Raw genomic sequence first — 17,662 nt, forward strand, 5'->3', positions numbered from 1 at the left:
GTTTGTTAGCACTGACAAGTTTTATATAATTATTAAAAAATGTAAAATTCTCCAAGCCTTTATTAATTGAAATTCTGGACATTTTTGCCACCCAACATCTTTACAATGTGGGCCATTATCATTTCAGTTTACAGTTTTACTACATTTTTGGCACCCAATGTAGGGCAATGTCATTAACTTCCATTTTATCACAGTCTTAATAGAATAAATTTAAATTTTATAGATACTAATGCTATCTCTTCTTGCAGTCGTTCTTCAATTAGACCCTGAGTTAGTCTAGCTTTAAGCATGATACAGTTTCAAGTACAAGTTGTAACTTGCCTAGACAAAATTAAATGATCTTCAGTCCTGAAGTGTACTGCTGCCATTTTGTACTTTTATTTTTGTAATGTGAGTCCAGTTGCGCTTGCAGAATTTAAAAGAAATACTTGGTTAATTCAATGAAGAGCATTAATTAATTTTTTTGTGATGTGTCCTTCACATGCAGTAGTGAATCAATTTTCTGCATAATGAATCAAAGTATAAGTCTGTTGGCACTAAAATGAAATGTTTGACACACACACTCTAGATGTACAGCAAGGGGCTAGAAGGGATTGAGGCCAGGAGAATTACGGCATTGAAGGATGTGCTGCTGGGGCAACTCCCATCTACTTCATTCAGAGAGAGAGAGAGAGAGAGAGAGAGAGAGAGAGAGAGTGTGTGTGTGTGTGTGTGTGTGTGCGCGCGCGCATGCACGTGTTTGTATTTGTTTGTGTACCATATAACTCAAAAAAAGAATTCGTCCAAAAGATAGCAAATTATTCAGTCTTGTTGATGTGCCTCTGACAACTCAAAATGTCTACTATTCAGCGAATTTACTCGTCGAATTATCTAGATTCATAATGACAATGTTATGAAAAGGATAGTTGCTACGCACCATGTAGTGGAGATGTCGAGTTGCAGATAAGACACAACAAAAAGTCTGACAGAAAATGAGCTTTCGGCCAACAAGGCCTTTGTCAGAGGTAGAAAACACACACACACACACACACACACACACACTCACTCACGCAAACACAACACACACACACACACACACACACACACACACACACACACACATGATTGCAGTCTCTGGCTGCTGAGGCCACACTGCGAGCTGCAGCACATATTTGGAATGCAACTGGGTGGTGGGCATAGGGAGGAGGCTGAGGGATACCAGGATAGGGGTGGTGAACCATAAATGCTTGTGGGAGCTTGTGGAGAGAGGGTAGGGCAGCTAGGTGCAGTCGGGAGCTTACACAGAGGATGAGGGAGGGTTAGCGGGAAAGTAGAGAGGTAAAAAGACTGCAGGTGTGTTGGTGGAGTAGATGACTGTGTAGTGCTGGAATGAAAACAGGGAAGGAGTTAAGACTAATGAAGGCTGAGGTCAGGAGGATTACGAGAACTTTCCCACCTGCGCAATTATGGGAAGCTGGTGTTGGTGGGAAAGACTGCTGTGAAGCAGTTGCTGAAATGAAGAATATTGTGTTGGGCGGCGTGCTTAGCATTGGGATGGTCCAGCTGTTTCCTGGTAGCAGATTGTTGGTAGTCATTCATACGGACAGATAGCTTGTCGATTGTCATGCCCACATAGAATACAGCACAGTGGTTGCAGCTTAGCTTGTTGATCACATGACTGGTTTCACAGGTAGCCATGCCTTTCATGGGATAGGTGACACTTGTGACTGCACTGGAGTAGGAGATGTGTAGGGATATTCGAGGATATTATGTAGGTTGGGTGAGCGGTGCAACACCACTGCGGGAGGGGTGGGATGGATAGTGGATGGGACATTCTTCATTTCATGGCAGGATGAGACATAGTCGAAACCCTGGCAGAGAATGTGATTCAGTTGCTCCAGTCCTGGGTGGTACTGAGTCACGAGGGGAATGCTCGTCTGTGGCCAGACAGTGAGTCTTTGGGAGGTGGTGAGTGACTGGAAAGATAAGGCATGGGAGATCTGTTTTTGTACGTAGTTGGGAGTGTAATTGTCATCTGTGAAGGCCTCAGTGAGACCCTCGGTGTATTTTGAGAGCGACTGCTCATCACTACAGATGCGACGGCCAAGGGTAGCTAGGCCATATGGGAAGGACTTCTTGGTATGGAATGGGTGGCTGCTGTCGAAGTGCAGGTATTGCCTGTGGTTGGTAGGTTTGAGATGGATGGAGGTACTGAGATAAGGTGGATTCTTGGCTTGAGTAGGAGCAGATGAAGTGAATGGGGGAGAAGGTGTTGTGAGATTCTGGAGGAGTGTGGATAGGGTGTCCTCACACTTAATCCAGATCATGAAGATGTCATGAATGAATCTGAACCAGTGAGGGGTTTGGGTTTCTGGGTGCTTAGGAAGCTTTCCTCTAGATGATCGATGAATAAGTTAGCACAGGATAGCACCATACAAGAGCCCACAGCTGCACCATGGATTTGTTCGTGGGTAACGCCTTCAAAGGAGAAGTAATTGTGGGTGAGGATATAGTTGGTCATGGCAATCTGGAAGGAGGTTGTAGGCTTGGAATCCATTGGGCATTGGGAAAAGTAGCATTAAATATCGGGAAGGCCAAGGGCATTACGCATGTTAGTGTTAAAGGAGGTGTATCAATAGTGATGAGCAGGGCACCATGTGGTAAAGAACAGGAACTGTGGAGAATCAGTGGAGATAATGTTTAGCATCTCTTTTATAGGAGGGTAGGTTGCAGGTAATAGGCTAAAGATGTTGGGTCTACGAGAGCAGAGATTCTCTCAGTGGGGACACAGTCCAGCCACAATGGTGTGTCCTGGGTGATTGGGTTTCTGGACTTCAGGAAGTATGTAGAAGGTAGGAGTGCGGGGAGTGGTAGGGGTAAGAGGTGAGATAGACTACAGGGAGAGGTTCTGACATGAGTATCAGGATTAGAGGCCCATTCCAAAACCTCTTCCTGGAGTATATCTCGCTCCTCACCCTTAACACTCCCCACACTTTTACCTCTATATGCTTCCTAAAGTCCATAAACCCAACCACCTAGGACACAAGATTGTGGCGGGTTACTGTGCCCCACCGAGACACACTCTGCTCTTGTAGACCAACACTTCAGCCTATTATCCAAAACCTATCCTCCTATACATAAAGATGCCAAACATTTCCTCCACTGATTCTCCACAGTTCCTCTTCCTTTACCACGGGGTGCTCTGCTCGTCACTATTGATGGCATCTCCCTTTACACAAACATCCTTACTGCCCATAGCCTAAACTCTATTGAACACTATCTTTCACAGTACCCAATGGATTCCAAACCTATAACCACCTTCCTGATCACTATGACCAACTATGTCTTCACCCACAATTACTTCTCCTTTGAAGGCATTACCAACAAACAAATCCAGGGTACACCTATGGGCACTTGTATGGCACCATCCTATGACAATCTATTCATGGGCCATCTAAGAGGGGTCCTTCCTAAACACCCAGAATCCCAAACCCCTCACCTGATTCAGTTTCTTTGATGATATTTTCATATGGATTGAGGGTGAGGATAACATATTCACATTCCTCCAGAACCTCAACACCTCCTCCCCAATTTGCTTCACCTGGCCCTACTCAACCCAACAAGCCACCTTTCTCGATGTTGACCTTCATCTCAAAGATTGCTACATCCGTACCTCCGTCCATATACACCTACCAACCACCAGCAATACATCCATTCAACAGCACCAACCCATCCGTACTAAGAAGTCCCTTCCATATATCCTAGCTACTTGTGACCATTGCATTTGTAGTGACGAGTGGATCCTCTCAAAATATGCTGAGGCTCTCATTGAGGTCTTCACAGACTGTAATTATCTTCCCAGCCTTGTAGAAAAACAGATCTTCTGTGCCTTATCTCTCCAGTCACCCACCACTTCCCTAAGCCCCACTGTCTGCCCACAGAGGGGCCTTCCCTCATGACTCAGTACCGCCCAGGACTGGAGCAACTGAATCGCGTTCTCTGTGAGGGTTTCGACCACCTCTTGTCATGCCTTGAAATGAGGATTATTCTACCCAATATCGTTCCCACCCCTCCCAGAGTGGTATTCTGCCATCCACCGAACATACACAATATCCTCATGCATCCCTACACAACCCCTTGCTCCATGGCTCATATCCTGTAATAGACCTAGATGCAAGACCTGTCCCATACATCCTTCCACCACCACCTACTCCAGCCCAGTCACAAGCATCATCTATCCCATTAAAGGCAGGGCTACCTGTGAAATCAGTTGTGTTCTACAAGATAAACCACAACCACTGTGCTGTATTCTATGTGGGCATGACAACCAACAAGCTGTCTGTCTGCATGAATGGCCACTGACAAACTGTCACCAAGAAACAGCTGGACCACCCCATTGCTGACCACACTGCCCACCACAATATTCTCCATTTCAATAACTGTTTCACAGACTGTGCTATCTGGATCCTTCCCCCCCCCCCCCACCCCCCCACCCCCCCCCCACCACCACCACCACCACCACCACCACCACCACCACCTTCTATGAACTGTGCAGGTGGGAACTCTTCCTGCAATACATCCTACATTCTCATAACCCTCCTGGCCTCAACCTTCATTAGTCTTAGCCCCTTTCCTGTTTCCATTCCAGCACTACACAGTCTATTCCACCAACACACCCACAGTCTTCTTCCTCTCTACTTTTCTGCTAACCCTCCCCCACCCTTTGTGTAACCTCCCGACTGCACCCAGCTGTCCTATCCTCTCTCCACTTTGTCCCTGTATACTCCCACAAGCAGCATTTCACAGTCAGCCACCCCTACCCTGCTATCCCTCCCCATGCCAGCCTCCTCCCTACTCCCACCACCCAGTTGCATCTCCCATCATGCACTGCTGCTCGCAGTCTGGCCTCAGCAGCCAAGACTGTGATCATGTGTGTATGAGTTGTGCGAGTGTGTGTGTATGTTCTACCTCCGACAAAGGCCTTGATGGCCGAAACTCATTTTTCTGTCAGACTTTTTGTTGTGCCTATCTGCAACTCAGCATCTCCACTATATGGAGAGTAACTACTATCTTTTTCTTAATATTGTTACATTCCACCCAGGGTTTTCAATTGTCAGATTTGTGATGAGCAATACGTGGTTTGAAAATTTTCTTTCAACTTTTAAATCATACTACATGTTGGAGCAGGCATGTATAGGTGCTCTGTAATCCACACATACCAAGATTGAACTAGTGTTGTGGCAACTAAAGTAAAAAAAAATCCACAATTGTGACACCTGTAACATTTGAAAGAATAAATCCTGAGGATAGTACTGCAGAGATAAAAATTTTGCTTAGTAGCTTGTTAACCATTTTTGAGGCCATTTGGAATGAGATTTATTTGTATCCAATGGATGCAGCATTGTGTATGCACAGGATGAGTGTCAACAGAAACTTATTGGAATGTTAAACAGTAGTGGTGGTGGTAGAGAGTGAGTGAGTTTGTGAGTGAGTTTGTCCCATTCACTGACTAGTGAAGGTCAGGTTCTTTCACATGTTGATAAGAATGTGGTAATTTAATTCTCTGTATGCAGTGGTGTGGTTACTCAACAAAATGTCCCTCCATACAACAACAGAAAAGCCATTATCCACCACTTTAGAAGATCCTGACCAAAACAATCTGAACTGCATCCAACTGCTTGACACTTTTGCATTCGTGAACTCCTTCATATTTAGTCAAAATGTTTATTACACTCTACACACAGCATGGATCCTGCCCTGCCTCCCTCTCTTTCCTTTCACTTAGCTAAAAGCACAGCTTATGGAAAATATTTTGCTTGCATCAAAGATGCTGATTTAAAGAATGCAGAGACTGGTCTATAGGTGCTTTACCAGGACTGAGAGAAAAATTTTGTTTACAATTATAAAGTAGCCACTACCCAAAAGATTGTGTTAGTCTGGATCCAGGCTACCTAAATTACTTCACCTTCAAATATCCATAGTTATCATTCACCTTTGCACATCATGGTAGCACTAAAAATGATAACATGAAGGGGGGAAATTGTAATATCACGTAAATACAGATTTAAGTACTCTATGGTAATGGAATGCCATTAGTAGAACAGAATGTTGCTAGCTTTTGCACGAATTTTCTCCATTAATATGTACCCTGTCCCCCAACACACACACACACACACACACACACACACACACACACACACACACACACGAAGTAACACTGTCTGTCTTGATGAGGGGTGACATTATCACCTTGAAGATTATTTTGAATACCTAACTGTGGCCCTACTTTTATTCTCGCACTCTATTTTAATTACATGTCTAACTCATCCTATTTTGGCATATGTAGGACTTACACATCCTATCTCTGGTTCTGTAATACATCATTGTAAATTGTGCTTACAGTAAGCGACACTTAGTGTCCAAGCCCCCTCAGCTGTTTTTGTGTTACAGCTGTAAGCAGTGCGTCAATGCTGATTCTACATCATGGGCCATGAGTGTTCATCACAGTACTATCATGTTTTCATATCTTGTGATGATGCCAATTGTATCTAAAAGTTTCATTCGCTTCTTTAGTAAGTTTAACGAGAGAGGTATGTTATTTGTGGGATGCTTCTCCAGTCATGTGAATCAACAGTACTACTTGTACTGTTGTAACTCATCAAAATGCTCTTAAAGCATGAACATGCACATACTCTCTCTTTTAGATCAGTCTGATGATGATCTTAATGATCAAAACAAATAACTGAACTAAATAAAGAAATTTGCAGTCAAATACTATTTTAGTTTCCCATGCCTGAGTCATGCTGTGAGCTGTAAGTTTTACTCCTTCCATTATTGATGTAAGTACTGTGTCATTTAGTAACTGATGCATTGCAGCCATTGCCAAAGACTCAACTATAGATAATAACAAGAACAAAAACAACAACTGAGTGTTCTTGCACAGTTCACCCGTGGCGGTAAGTAGAGTCCATGCAGGATACGGTAGTTGATGCACAGTGAACAGTTTTTGTCCAAAGTGCTGCTTGGGCTCTTCATTTGTTAGGAGGAAGAGGCTGACATTGTTTGCCCACTTTCATACAGTTAAGGATGCACTGCACTGATCCAGAATCGAGGTGCACACCCTGCAATCTTTCTGAAACAATTTTACAGAAACTACTTTGTACAAAATTTCAGTTTTGCTTTATATGTCAGCTTCATGATGACGTGCTCATTATTTTGTTAATGGTGATAGATAGTGTGATATTTGCATTTAAGTAAGACACTGTGCAAAACTGGAAAAAATTTGCAATGAAAAACAGGGGTCGCTATGACTTTGCGTTTGGTGCATATTACATAACATGATGCTGCACATGAAATTTAGGTAACATGTTGAATTTTTCTTTAAATTTGCGTGGAGGTCTCTATTTGTCACCAATCTCAAGAAAATTATCTCATATAGAACACTCATCTGTGATTGTGGGTGCTAGTGATAAAGCCAGGATGAAATGTCCACAACTTTCCTCATATCTAAAATGGTTTGGGACACCGAAACAAGATCTTGGCAAATGACGGCATGCAAAGAGGAGAGTAGTTTGCCATATGGTTGTCACATAAACCTCATTATCTATTCTGTTACTCCACCAACTACTGACTTTTTTCAATGAGAGAATGTAACTTGTAAGAGGCATCAATATCTGGTGAAATGAGAAATGCTATAGATTTGGGAACAATGTAAGTGAAGATATTAAACATTTACTTTTGTACCACAGACATGCTTTTGCAGAAGCTATCAACATTATTTGTCCTCAGTTCCTCACGTAATAAATCACTGTTTCAGAATAATCTCTCAATCTGTATCTACACAGTAATTTGATGGGGTGACATTGTGTAAACTCCCTGTGTTTTGACAAAAGAAGCAAATTTTAATGCTGCAACAAGAGAAATGTAGGTTTTACTCAAAATTCGTGACTCATGACACTTCTCTGAAAGGTACAAACAGTTAACAAGTCTGGCGAAAATAAATTTCTGCTTTTGTCACATTTTCAGCAGAATTCTTTTAAGATTCTAAGCAAAGCAGAGGTGAGAGTGTATCATTTTTTGATGGTCATCAAGCAAGTGTGGGCATGGAGGAACTCCACATAATATTTACAAAAAATATGAGTGTAGGTTTCTGTTTAGAATGGCTCTTCCTCTCCAGCACTCAGCATTTCCCCCAAAGAGCACTGACAGCCTGTCTGTGACCCCCACCACTACCACTCTTCGCACACTTGCCCTGCTGACTGCACATCTACCAGCCACATTATTTTACATGCACTACAGCTCTGCTGCTGTCAACATTTGTGATAGTCAAAAAGAGCCAGTTGTTTGAATTGATTAATTGTCACTCACAACTGGTTTTGATGATTATCCTATAATGTAATCCAGGCATGAGTGATAAAGAAATCACTTGGGAAACAAAAGGGGTAAATACAGAAGCGTGTAGGTCCAGAAGTTTGGGGAAGCATGATTCAACTTTAACATATCATTCAAAGAGCTAATTGATCATTAATAGACGCCAGCTGCCACAAAAAAATCAGTTTAGAGAAGTGAAAGCGCACGTAAAAACAGATTTCCTGGAAGTGCAGAATACATTAGAATCTATGACAGGAGAATGTGTCAGGCTTGAGTAAAAAAACAATGCTGCATTAGATAAAATGTGTACAGCAATGAAGCTGAAAATGGATATTGGTTAATCACAAGAAGTTACTTGCAGATTGTACAAGTTCTCTCTTCCCCCCCCCCCCCCCCATTGTTGTTAAAAAGCGAGTGCACTTTTATTTACTGTACATCTACTGACATTGTAAACAATAACAAAAAATGAGAAAGATGCTTACCAACTTGCTGAGGAATTGTTTCTAAGAACTTTGCATGATATGTTGGAACAACAGCTCGATACAATTCAAAAACATTTCTTGCAGTGTAAAACAGCCTCACTGCACAGAAGTCAGTGCGCTGTGTTGCTTCCTCCAGTATATCGAAAACAATCTTTAAAACATCTTGAGTTGATTTGCTGGCATGAAAACAGAATGATATGACCATAATAAATTACTTTTAAATATTCTTTAAAAAGAAACATACTTTATGTGGTTTGAAAATATCTTAAACAAAAGCAGCAAACACACACACACACACACACACACACACACACACACACACACACACACACACCAAAACATAGAGAAATGAGAGAAGTACAAAAGTACACTATAAACATGGTGGTCACTCAGAACCCAGCATTTTGTGAAACATTTTAGCTAGCCAGAAAAAGTAATGAAATTGTCCCTTAGGCCGGTATTACACTATCAAATTTCTTTGTCCAATATCTTTGTCAAAGATACTTGATAGTGTAATAGGGACTTTGTCAAATGTCGTCCAATATTTGATCACATCTAGGGCCTCGCTGTATATTTGATCAAAGAAACCGCTTGTCTTCTGTTCACTGCAATGTGACATGTTACCACATGGAGCGCTAGCATCGCTGCAGCGTTCTGTCGTCTGTAGTGTTTTTATAACCATTGCCGGTAAATACAATTGGTGTGTGCCGACAACTACAAAATTAATAGAGATGTCTGAAGCTGATGAGGCGCTTTACTACGTGAGGCACCCTGAATACAAAATAGATTATGAAGATTGGAGACCTGACCTGACCTGACCTGACCTGACCTAACCTAACCTAACCTAACCTAACCTAACCTAACATAACATAACATAACCCTCTCCTGTGTCAAGGAATCGGAGTGTTACAGTGAGCCTGTCTTCTGAAGATGTAGCAGTTCTTAAGTGAATATTGTGCTTTGTGATATGAGGATACACTTCATTGAGCACATACAGAAATGTATGCTCATCCATTCTTAAGTAATTGATGTACGACTTGACGTCTTCCACTGTAAGCTCACGTAACAAGTTTTGTTGAATGATTTTATTGCGTCGTCGTAAAACCCACGGCTTCACCCAGATTAGATTAGTTTTTCATTCCATAGATCCGTGCTGAGGAGATCCTCGTGGATGTGGAACATGTCGATTTTTTTAAAGCTGAAATAACAATACTAATAGTATGAATAAATACAATACATCATTTGTTTCTATTAAAAATTTCGCCAATGGAGTAGAAGGAGTTGGCCAGTAGTAAGTCTATCAGGCTCCTTTTAAACTGATCTTTATTTCTAACTAAATGTTTTATGTTTCCTGGCAAATTATTGAAGATGAGTGTTCCTGAGTAGTGGACCCCTTTTTGAACTAAAGTAAGTGCTTTTAAGTCCTTGTGCAGATCATTTTTGTTCCTGGTATTGTATGTATGAACTGAGTTGTTTGTTGGAAAAAGAGATATATTATTTACAACAAATTTCATTAAGAAGTAAATATACTGAGAGGCAGTAGTTAATATACCCAGTTCTTTGAAGAGGTTTCTGCAGGACGTCCGTGAATTTACTCCACAAATAATACGTATTACACGCTTTTGGACTCTGAAAACTTTTGTTTGACTTCAAGATTTATCCCAAAATATTATCCCATATGACATTATGGAATGAAAGTAGGCAAAGTATGCAAGCTTTTTCATTTTTATGTTGCCTATGTCTGCTAACACTCGAATTGCAAATACAGATTTGTTAAGGCCTTTCTGCAGTTCTGTGGTGTGCTCCTCCCAACTGAATTTATTATCAAGTTGTAATCCCAGGACTTTTAAGACTGTCAACCTCGTATGTATGGTTCCATTTTTTCCCCCACTTCTTTTCCGCATGTGCACACAATGCAATTGGGGTACGTACAACTGCTGCGGTTAATAACAAGTTGTTGTCAGCCATCTTGAACTTTGACGAAAAATTTGATGACAGTGTAATACCCCTTCTAGCGCTACGTCAAAGATCTTTGTCAAATATATTGGACGGAATATTGGATCACATCTCTGATCAAATCTTTGACAAAGAAATTTGATACTGTAATACCGGCCTTATCACAGTTTGAAGTGTTTACCAACCTGTTTCTTCTATAATTTCGTCCTATGGTTTTTGGATGTGACAAGAGCTATTAAATAACGTACACAACACTGCAGTATTTTCTTTTCAGTCTCTTCATATTTATTAGCACTAAGTTCAGTTTCCATCATCAGCTTTTTAGAATGTATGACAATCACTGTCTTAACACAGATAAGTAAGCTACACCAGTTAGTAGAAATTTCATTGAAAACAAATTCATGACTGATGAAAACTAGATAATGAACATACACTGACAGGAAAAGAAATCACAGCACCAAGGAGAAGTTGTGCAACATAAACAGAAGTTGGTAGGTAGGCATGTTTCTACATCTGAAAGATGACGACTATTCATATTTCACACCAGTCACACAAGAGTAGTACTAGCAGTGCCACTATGAGGATGCAAATCAGGTTTCCTTTAAATACACACTGTAACAGTCATGAGCATTAGTTACCTTTGAAACTCGACATGGTGAGCTGATGTTAGACAAGAATGCCTTTAAAAAGGCAACAAAGACACCATTATAAACACCTCATTGAGTTTGAACGAGGTCGTGTAATAAGGCTACGAGAAGCTAATGTTCCTTCTACGATATTTCGGAAAGACTTAGCAGGACTGTAGCCACTTTACATGACTGCTGACAGCATTGGCGAATGTGCAGTCGCAAGAACACTGGAGTCTAGGCACTACCATTGTGCATCGAACCATTACAAACTGGTTACTTCAAGGACAGCTCCGAGCCAGATGCCTTGTAGCATGCATTCCATTGACCCCCAAACCAAGGCCATTTGCAATTTCATTGGTGTCAAGTGAGAGACCACTGGAGGTCTGTTGCATTTTCTGATGTAAGATGATACGCCTTGTTGCCTGTGATGATCATGATTCGGTTAGGAGGAGGCCAGTTTAGTACCTACAACCAACCTCTCTGCATGCTAGACACATTGGACCTACACCTGGAGTTACGGTCTGGGGTGCAATTTCACATGATAGAATGAGCATTCTTGTGGATACCCCATGCAACCTGACTGCAAATTTGTACGTCAATCTGGTGATTCGACCTGTTGTGCTACCATTCAAGAGCAGTATTCCAGGAGGCGTTTTCCGATAGGGTAACACTTTTCCCACATACCACTGCTGTAACCCAACATGCTCTACAGTGTATCAACATGTCACCTCAGCCTGTTTGATCACCAGATCTGTCTCCAACCGAACACATATGGGACATCATCAGACAGCAACTCCAATGTCATCCACAAACAGCATTAATTGTCCAGGTACTGCCCGACGAAGTGCAATAGGCATGGAACTTCATCACACAAACTCAACATTCTGGCAATTACACCTGTTATTAATGTATCAGAATTTCACATTAACCTGTAATCTCACAATGTTAATTGCTTAAATATGTTACCTAGGCAAATGTATTCTGAAATCTAATTACTATACATCAATTTTTTTTTTAGTGTTGTGATTTTTTCCCCCATCAGTGTAGATTGCGAACTTGTTGATTACTATTTATATATTCAGAACTGACACGTTTATACATTTAGACTACTGACTGACTGGCTGACATAGTAATTGTGCCGACTGAACACTTGCCCATTACTGACTATGGCTTTGTGTGAAATGATACTTTTTTTTTTTTTTTTTTTTTTTTTTTTGTGGTTTTAGGGTGCACAACTACAATGGTCATTAACGCCAAGACTAAGTTAGGAATGCACTATGAAGCACACGGTTAAAATAGCAACTAAAAGGGACAACATTATAAAAGACATATTAACAGGCATAGGATTAAAAAAACAGCATAATCAAATGTCCTTAGACAGGTTTGTCAAGTGGATAAAACGAAGAACACGAGCAGCTGCTCCTGGGTCATCTACTAAAATGGCATCCAGAGTATATGGCAGGCCAAGATCAATGCACAGTGTATTAAAATTCGGACAGGACGTTAAAATGTGGTGTACAGTCAGCAATTGCCCACATGGGCAGAACGGCGCTGGCGTAGCCGTCAGCAGATGGCGATGGCCGAACCGGCAGTGTCCAATTCGTAACCGCGCCAAAATGACCTCCTCCCGCCAAGAAGGGCGTGAAGAGGTCGGCCAAGCCGTGGGAAGAGGTTTCAAGGCCCAAAGCTTGTTGTCCATAAGTGTAGCCCAATCGGCATGCCACAGCGATAAATGCGCTGACAAATGACCCTGCTACAATCAGATGAAGGGACACAACAAGAAGCTGTCCGAGGCTGGAGGACCGCAGCCTTGGCCGCGGCATCTGCAGCTTCGTTCCCAGGGATACCGACATGGCCAAGAACCCACATAAAGGTAACCGGAGAACCGTCGTCCGCCAGCTGCTGAAGATAGCGTTGGATCTGGTGCACGAAAGGGTGAACCGGATACGGATAACTGAGGCTCTGGATGGCACTCGGGGAATCAGAGCAGATGACATAAGCAGAATTCCGGTGGCGGCAGATGTAAAGAACAGCCTGGTAGAGGGCAAATAGCTCAGCTGTGAAGACCGAACAATGGCCATGGAGCCGGTATTTAAAACTGTGTGCCCCAACAATAAAAGAACACCCGACACCGTCATTGGTCTTAGAGCCATCTATATAAATGAAGATCATATTAATGAACTTCGACAAACCGGGAGCGGTATACCGAAGCTGGGGTAACCTCCTTTGGGAGCGAGCTGAGGTCAAGGTGAACGCGAACCTGAGCCTGGAGCCAAGGTGGCGTTTGGCTCTCGCCCTCTCGAAAGGTTGCAGGGAGTGAAAAATCAAGGTGCTGAAGGAGGTGACGAAAGCGAACTCCAGGCAGATACATACAACCCGTATTGACGGTCGAGAGAGTCGTCAAAAAAGGAATGATAAGACGAGCGGTCGGACATTGACAATAGCCGACAGGCATATCGACAAAACAGTATATCGCGCCGGTAGGTTAGTGGCAATTCACCGGCTTCAGCATGAAGACTCTCAACGGGACTAGTATAGAACGCTCCGATCGCAAGACGTAAACCCCGATGTTGTATAGAGTTGAGGCGGCGTAAGATGGATGGCCATGCAGAGGACTATACGAAGCTCCCATAATCCAGCTTTGCATGGACAATCAACCGATATAGGCGAAGTAGGACGGTTCGATCCGCTCCCCACGACATACCGCTGAGATCACGGAGGACATTTAGAGAACGGGTACAACGGGCAGCCAAATATGACACATGTGGAGACCAGCTAAGTTTCCTGTCAAATGTAAGACCTAAAAATTTTGTTGTCTCCACGAATGGGAGAGCAACGGGACTGAGTTGTAAGAAAGGTGGGAGAAACTCTTTGTAGCGCCAGAAGTTAATACAGACCGTCTTCTTGGCAGAAAAACGGAAGCCATTGGCAACACTCCAGGAGTAAAGATGGTCAAGACAACGCTGAAGACAGCACTCCAGGAAACATGTACGCTGCGCGCTGCAATAGGTGGTAAAATCGTCCACGAAAAGGGAGCCTGATACATCAGCTGGGAGGCAATCCATTATTGGATTGATCGCTATGGCGAACAGAGCGACACTCAAAACTGAGCCCTGTGGCACCCCATTCTCCTGGCGAAAGGCGTCGGACAGGACAGAACCCCATGTACCTTGAACTATCGATCCATTAAAAAGGAACGAATAAAAAGAGGGAGGCAACCGCGAAGGCCCCATGTATGCATGGTGCGGAGAATGCCCGCCCTCCAACAGGTGTCGTAAGCCTTCTCCAAATCAAAGAACACAGCCGCGGTCGGGTGCTTCCGCAAGAAGTTATTCATAATGAAGGTCGACAAGGTAACCAGATGGTCAACAGCAGAGCGGCGCCTACGAAATCCACATTGTACATTTGTAAGTAGGCGTCTAGATTTGAGCAGCTAAACCAAACGAGAGTTAACCATTCGTTCCATCACCTTACAGACACAGCTGGTAAGGGAGATCGGTCGATAACTGGAAGGCAAGTGCTTGTCCTTTCCCAGCTTAGGAATCAGGACAACAATAGATTCGCGCCAGCATGTGGGAACATGACCCTCAATCCAAATGCGATAATAAGTACGAAGAAGAAAACCTGTACCCGCAGGAGAAAGCTTCTTCAGCATCTGAATATGAATAGAATCAGGCCCTGGAGCAGAGGACCGTGACCGGGCAAGTGCATTTTCCAGTTCCCGCTTGGTGAATGTGGCATTATAACTTTCACAATTCGAGGAGCGGAAGTTAGTTGGCCTAGCCTCCTCTGCCTGTTTTCGGGGGAGGAAGGCAGGGTGGTAATGAGCGGAGCTCGAAACCTCTGCGAAAAAGTGGCCGAAGGCATTGGAGACATCCTCACGGGCCACAAGGACGTCATTCGCGGCCGTCAAGAAACTGGTGAGTGGACTTTAGTGCCAGATAGCCGGCGCAGGCTACCCCAGACAACAGAAGAAGGAGTAAAACTGCTGAAGGTGCTTGTGAAAGAAGCCCAGCTGGCTTTCTTGCTTTCTTTAATAACACGACGACACTGCGCACGTAATTGTTTATAATGGATACAATTCACCATCGTAGGGTGGCATTTAAAGGTGCATAAAGCACATTGATGAGCACGCAAAGCGTCTCTACATGCTGCGGTCCACCAGGGGACCGGAATGCGACGTGGAGAAGTAGTGTGAGGGATGGAATATTCAGCAGCATTAAGAATGACTTCCATGAGGTGTGCGACCTGACTATCGCAGCTTGCGAAGGTTTGATCCTGAAAGGTCGCCCTGGAAGAGAAGAGCCCCCAGTCTGCTTTGGAGATGTTCCAACTAGTTGAGCACGGAGAGGGGGTATGATGCAGGAGATGAATAATACAAGGGAAGTGGTCGCTTGAATACGTGTCAGAAAGTGCGTACCTCTCAAACCGGCGTGCAAGTTGGATAGTACATATAGAGAGGTCTAAATGGGAATAGGTGTGAGTTGTGTCCGAAAGAAAAGTAGGACGCCAGTATTGAGACAGACTAGATTGAAGTGGTTGAAAAGGTCTGCTAACAGGGAGCCTCTCGGGCAGGATGCTGGAGAGCCCCAATGAGGATGGTGGGCATTGAAGTCTCCAGTCATCAAAAATGGTGCAGGTAGCTGAGCAATAATTTGCATCATGTCTGCCCTGGTAATGGCAGACGACGATGGAGTGTAAACGGTACAAATGGAAAATGTAAAAGTGGGGAGAGTAATTCGGACAGCAACTGCCTGCAGGTCGGTGTGCAATGAGATGGGATCGTAGTAAATATCATCCCGGACCAGCAACATAACCCCTCCATGAGCTGGAATACCTGCCACAGGGGGTAGGTCAAAACGCACAGAGGAATAGTGTGCCAAGTCAATTTGATCACATGGGCGTAGCTTCATTTCCTGAAGAGCTACAACGAGCGGACAGTGCAAGTGTAGCAGCAACATTAAGTCCTCTTGGTTGGAGCGAATGCCGTGAATATTCCCATGAAGAAGTGCCATCGTGAGAAGAAAAAGAAAAAGGAGAAGCAAGAAGGGGTCACCTTGAAGGCCGCTGATGGCCTGGCTTCAAGCACTGCTGCCGCTATCAATAGGCGGAGAGTCATCGTCCATTTGTTCAATAGGTTTGTCGGCCATCTTGTTAAGATGGCTGGGAGGGGGAGCTTCCTCCGCCGGTGAACGGCCAGATGTTCGGCTAGCAGCGGTGTGGCCAGGCGAAACGGATGACGGCCTAGGGCGGCAACCGCTGGGTGGTGCAGGAGAAGAAACGCGCCGTGGCGGAGAACTTTGCTTCCTATGAGCCTTCTTGGAAGGTCGTTTAGTGGAAGTACTGGTTGATGGCTGGGAGTTCGAGGTACGTAGGAAGTCTGCACGGGATGATTCCTTCTTGAAGGCCCGTGCATCTGACTTCTGGGTCTTAGTCTTGGCAGAAGCTGATGAAGGTGCTTGTGTCTTAGGGGTGACGGGAGGAAGAGGAGACGTTGACCGGGCGATCTTAGCACTGGCCGAACAAACGACCGTAGTGCTAAAGGTCAGATCGCATGTTTGCGTCGACACCTCCCTGGTAGTCCGAGGAGAGGCGAGGACAGTACTGTATTTCCCCGCTGGGAACAGCGTGGGCTTCCTACTAGCAAATAGCTTGCGAGCAGCCGAGGTGGACACTTTCTCTTTGACCCGAATTTCCTGTATACAGATTTCCTTGTAGATGGGACAGTCGCGGGAGGACGCTGCATGGTCACCCTGACAGTTCATGCAACGAGGAGACGGAGGTGTACAGTCACCCTCATGGGTGTCCCTGCTACAAGTGACACATTTAGCCGCATTAGAACAAGACTGGCGAGTGTGATTAAAATGCTGACACTGGTAGCAGCGCGTAGGTGTCGGGACATAGGGGCGAACAGAAATAACCTCGTAGCCCACTTTGATGCGCGACTACAGCTGAACACTATCAAAGGTCAACAAAAGTGTCCGGGTCGGTACAAGGTCGTTGTTGACCTTTTTCATGACCCTATGGACAGCTGTCATGCCCTGCTCAGCGAGGAAAGACTGAATCTCCTCGTCAGTCAATCCGTCGAGTGAGCTAGTATATACCACACCACGCGACGAATTCAAAGTGCGGTGAGCCTCCACCCAGACAGGGAACATGTACAGGAGTGTGGTCCGAAGCAGTTTTTGTGCCTGAAAGGTGCTCTCAGTTTCTAACAAGGTACCGTTACGCAACCTGGTACAAGAC

The 17,662-nt window shown here is 44.0% G+C and overlaps 1 protein-coding gene across 2 annotated transcripts in view; it reads right to left on the reverse strand.

The window, feature by feature from the left end:
- The window catches only part of LOC126194840 (centromere/kinetochore protein zw10 homolog), a 205,187-nt gene that overhangs the window by 82,855 nt on the left and 104,670 nt on the right, over positions 1 to 17,662 (reverse strand). For both annotated transcript variants that reach the window (XM_049933176.1, XM_049933177.1), the window contains exon 6: positions 8,832 to 9,007. In XM_049933176.1, coding sequence (XP_049789133.1) covers positions 8,832 to 9,007 — 176 coding nt within the window. The remainder of the gene's footprint in view (positions 1 to 8,831; positions 9,008 to 17,662) is intronic.

Source organism: Schistocerca nitens, chromosome 7 (genome assembly GCF_023898315.1).
Source record: "Schistocerca nitens isolate TAMUIC-IGC-003100 chromosome 7, iqSchNite1.1, whole genome shotgun sequence".
Lineage (NCBI taxonomy): Eukaryota > Metazoa > Arthropoda > Insecta > Orthoptera > Acrididae > Schistocerca > Schistocerca nitens.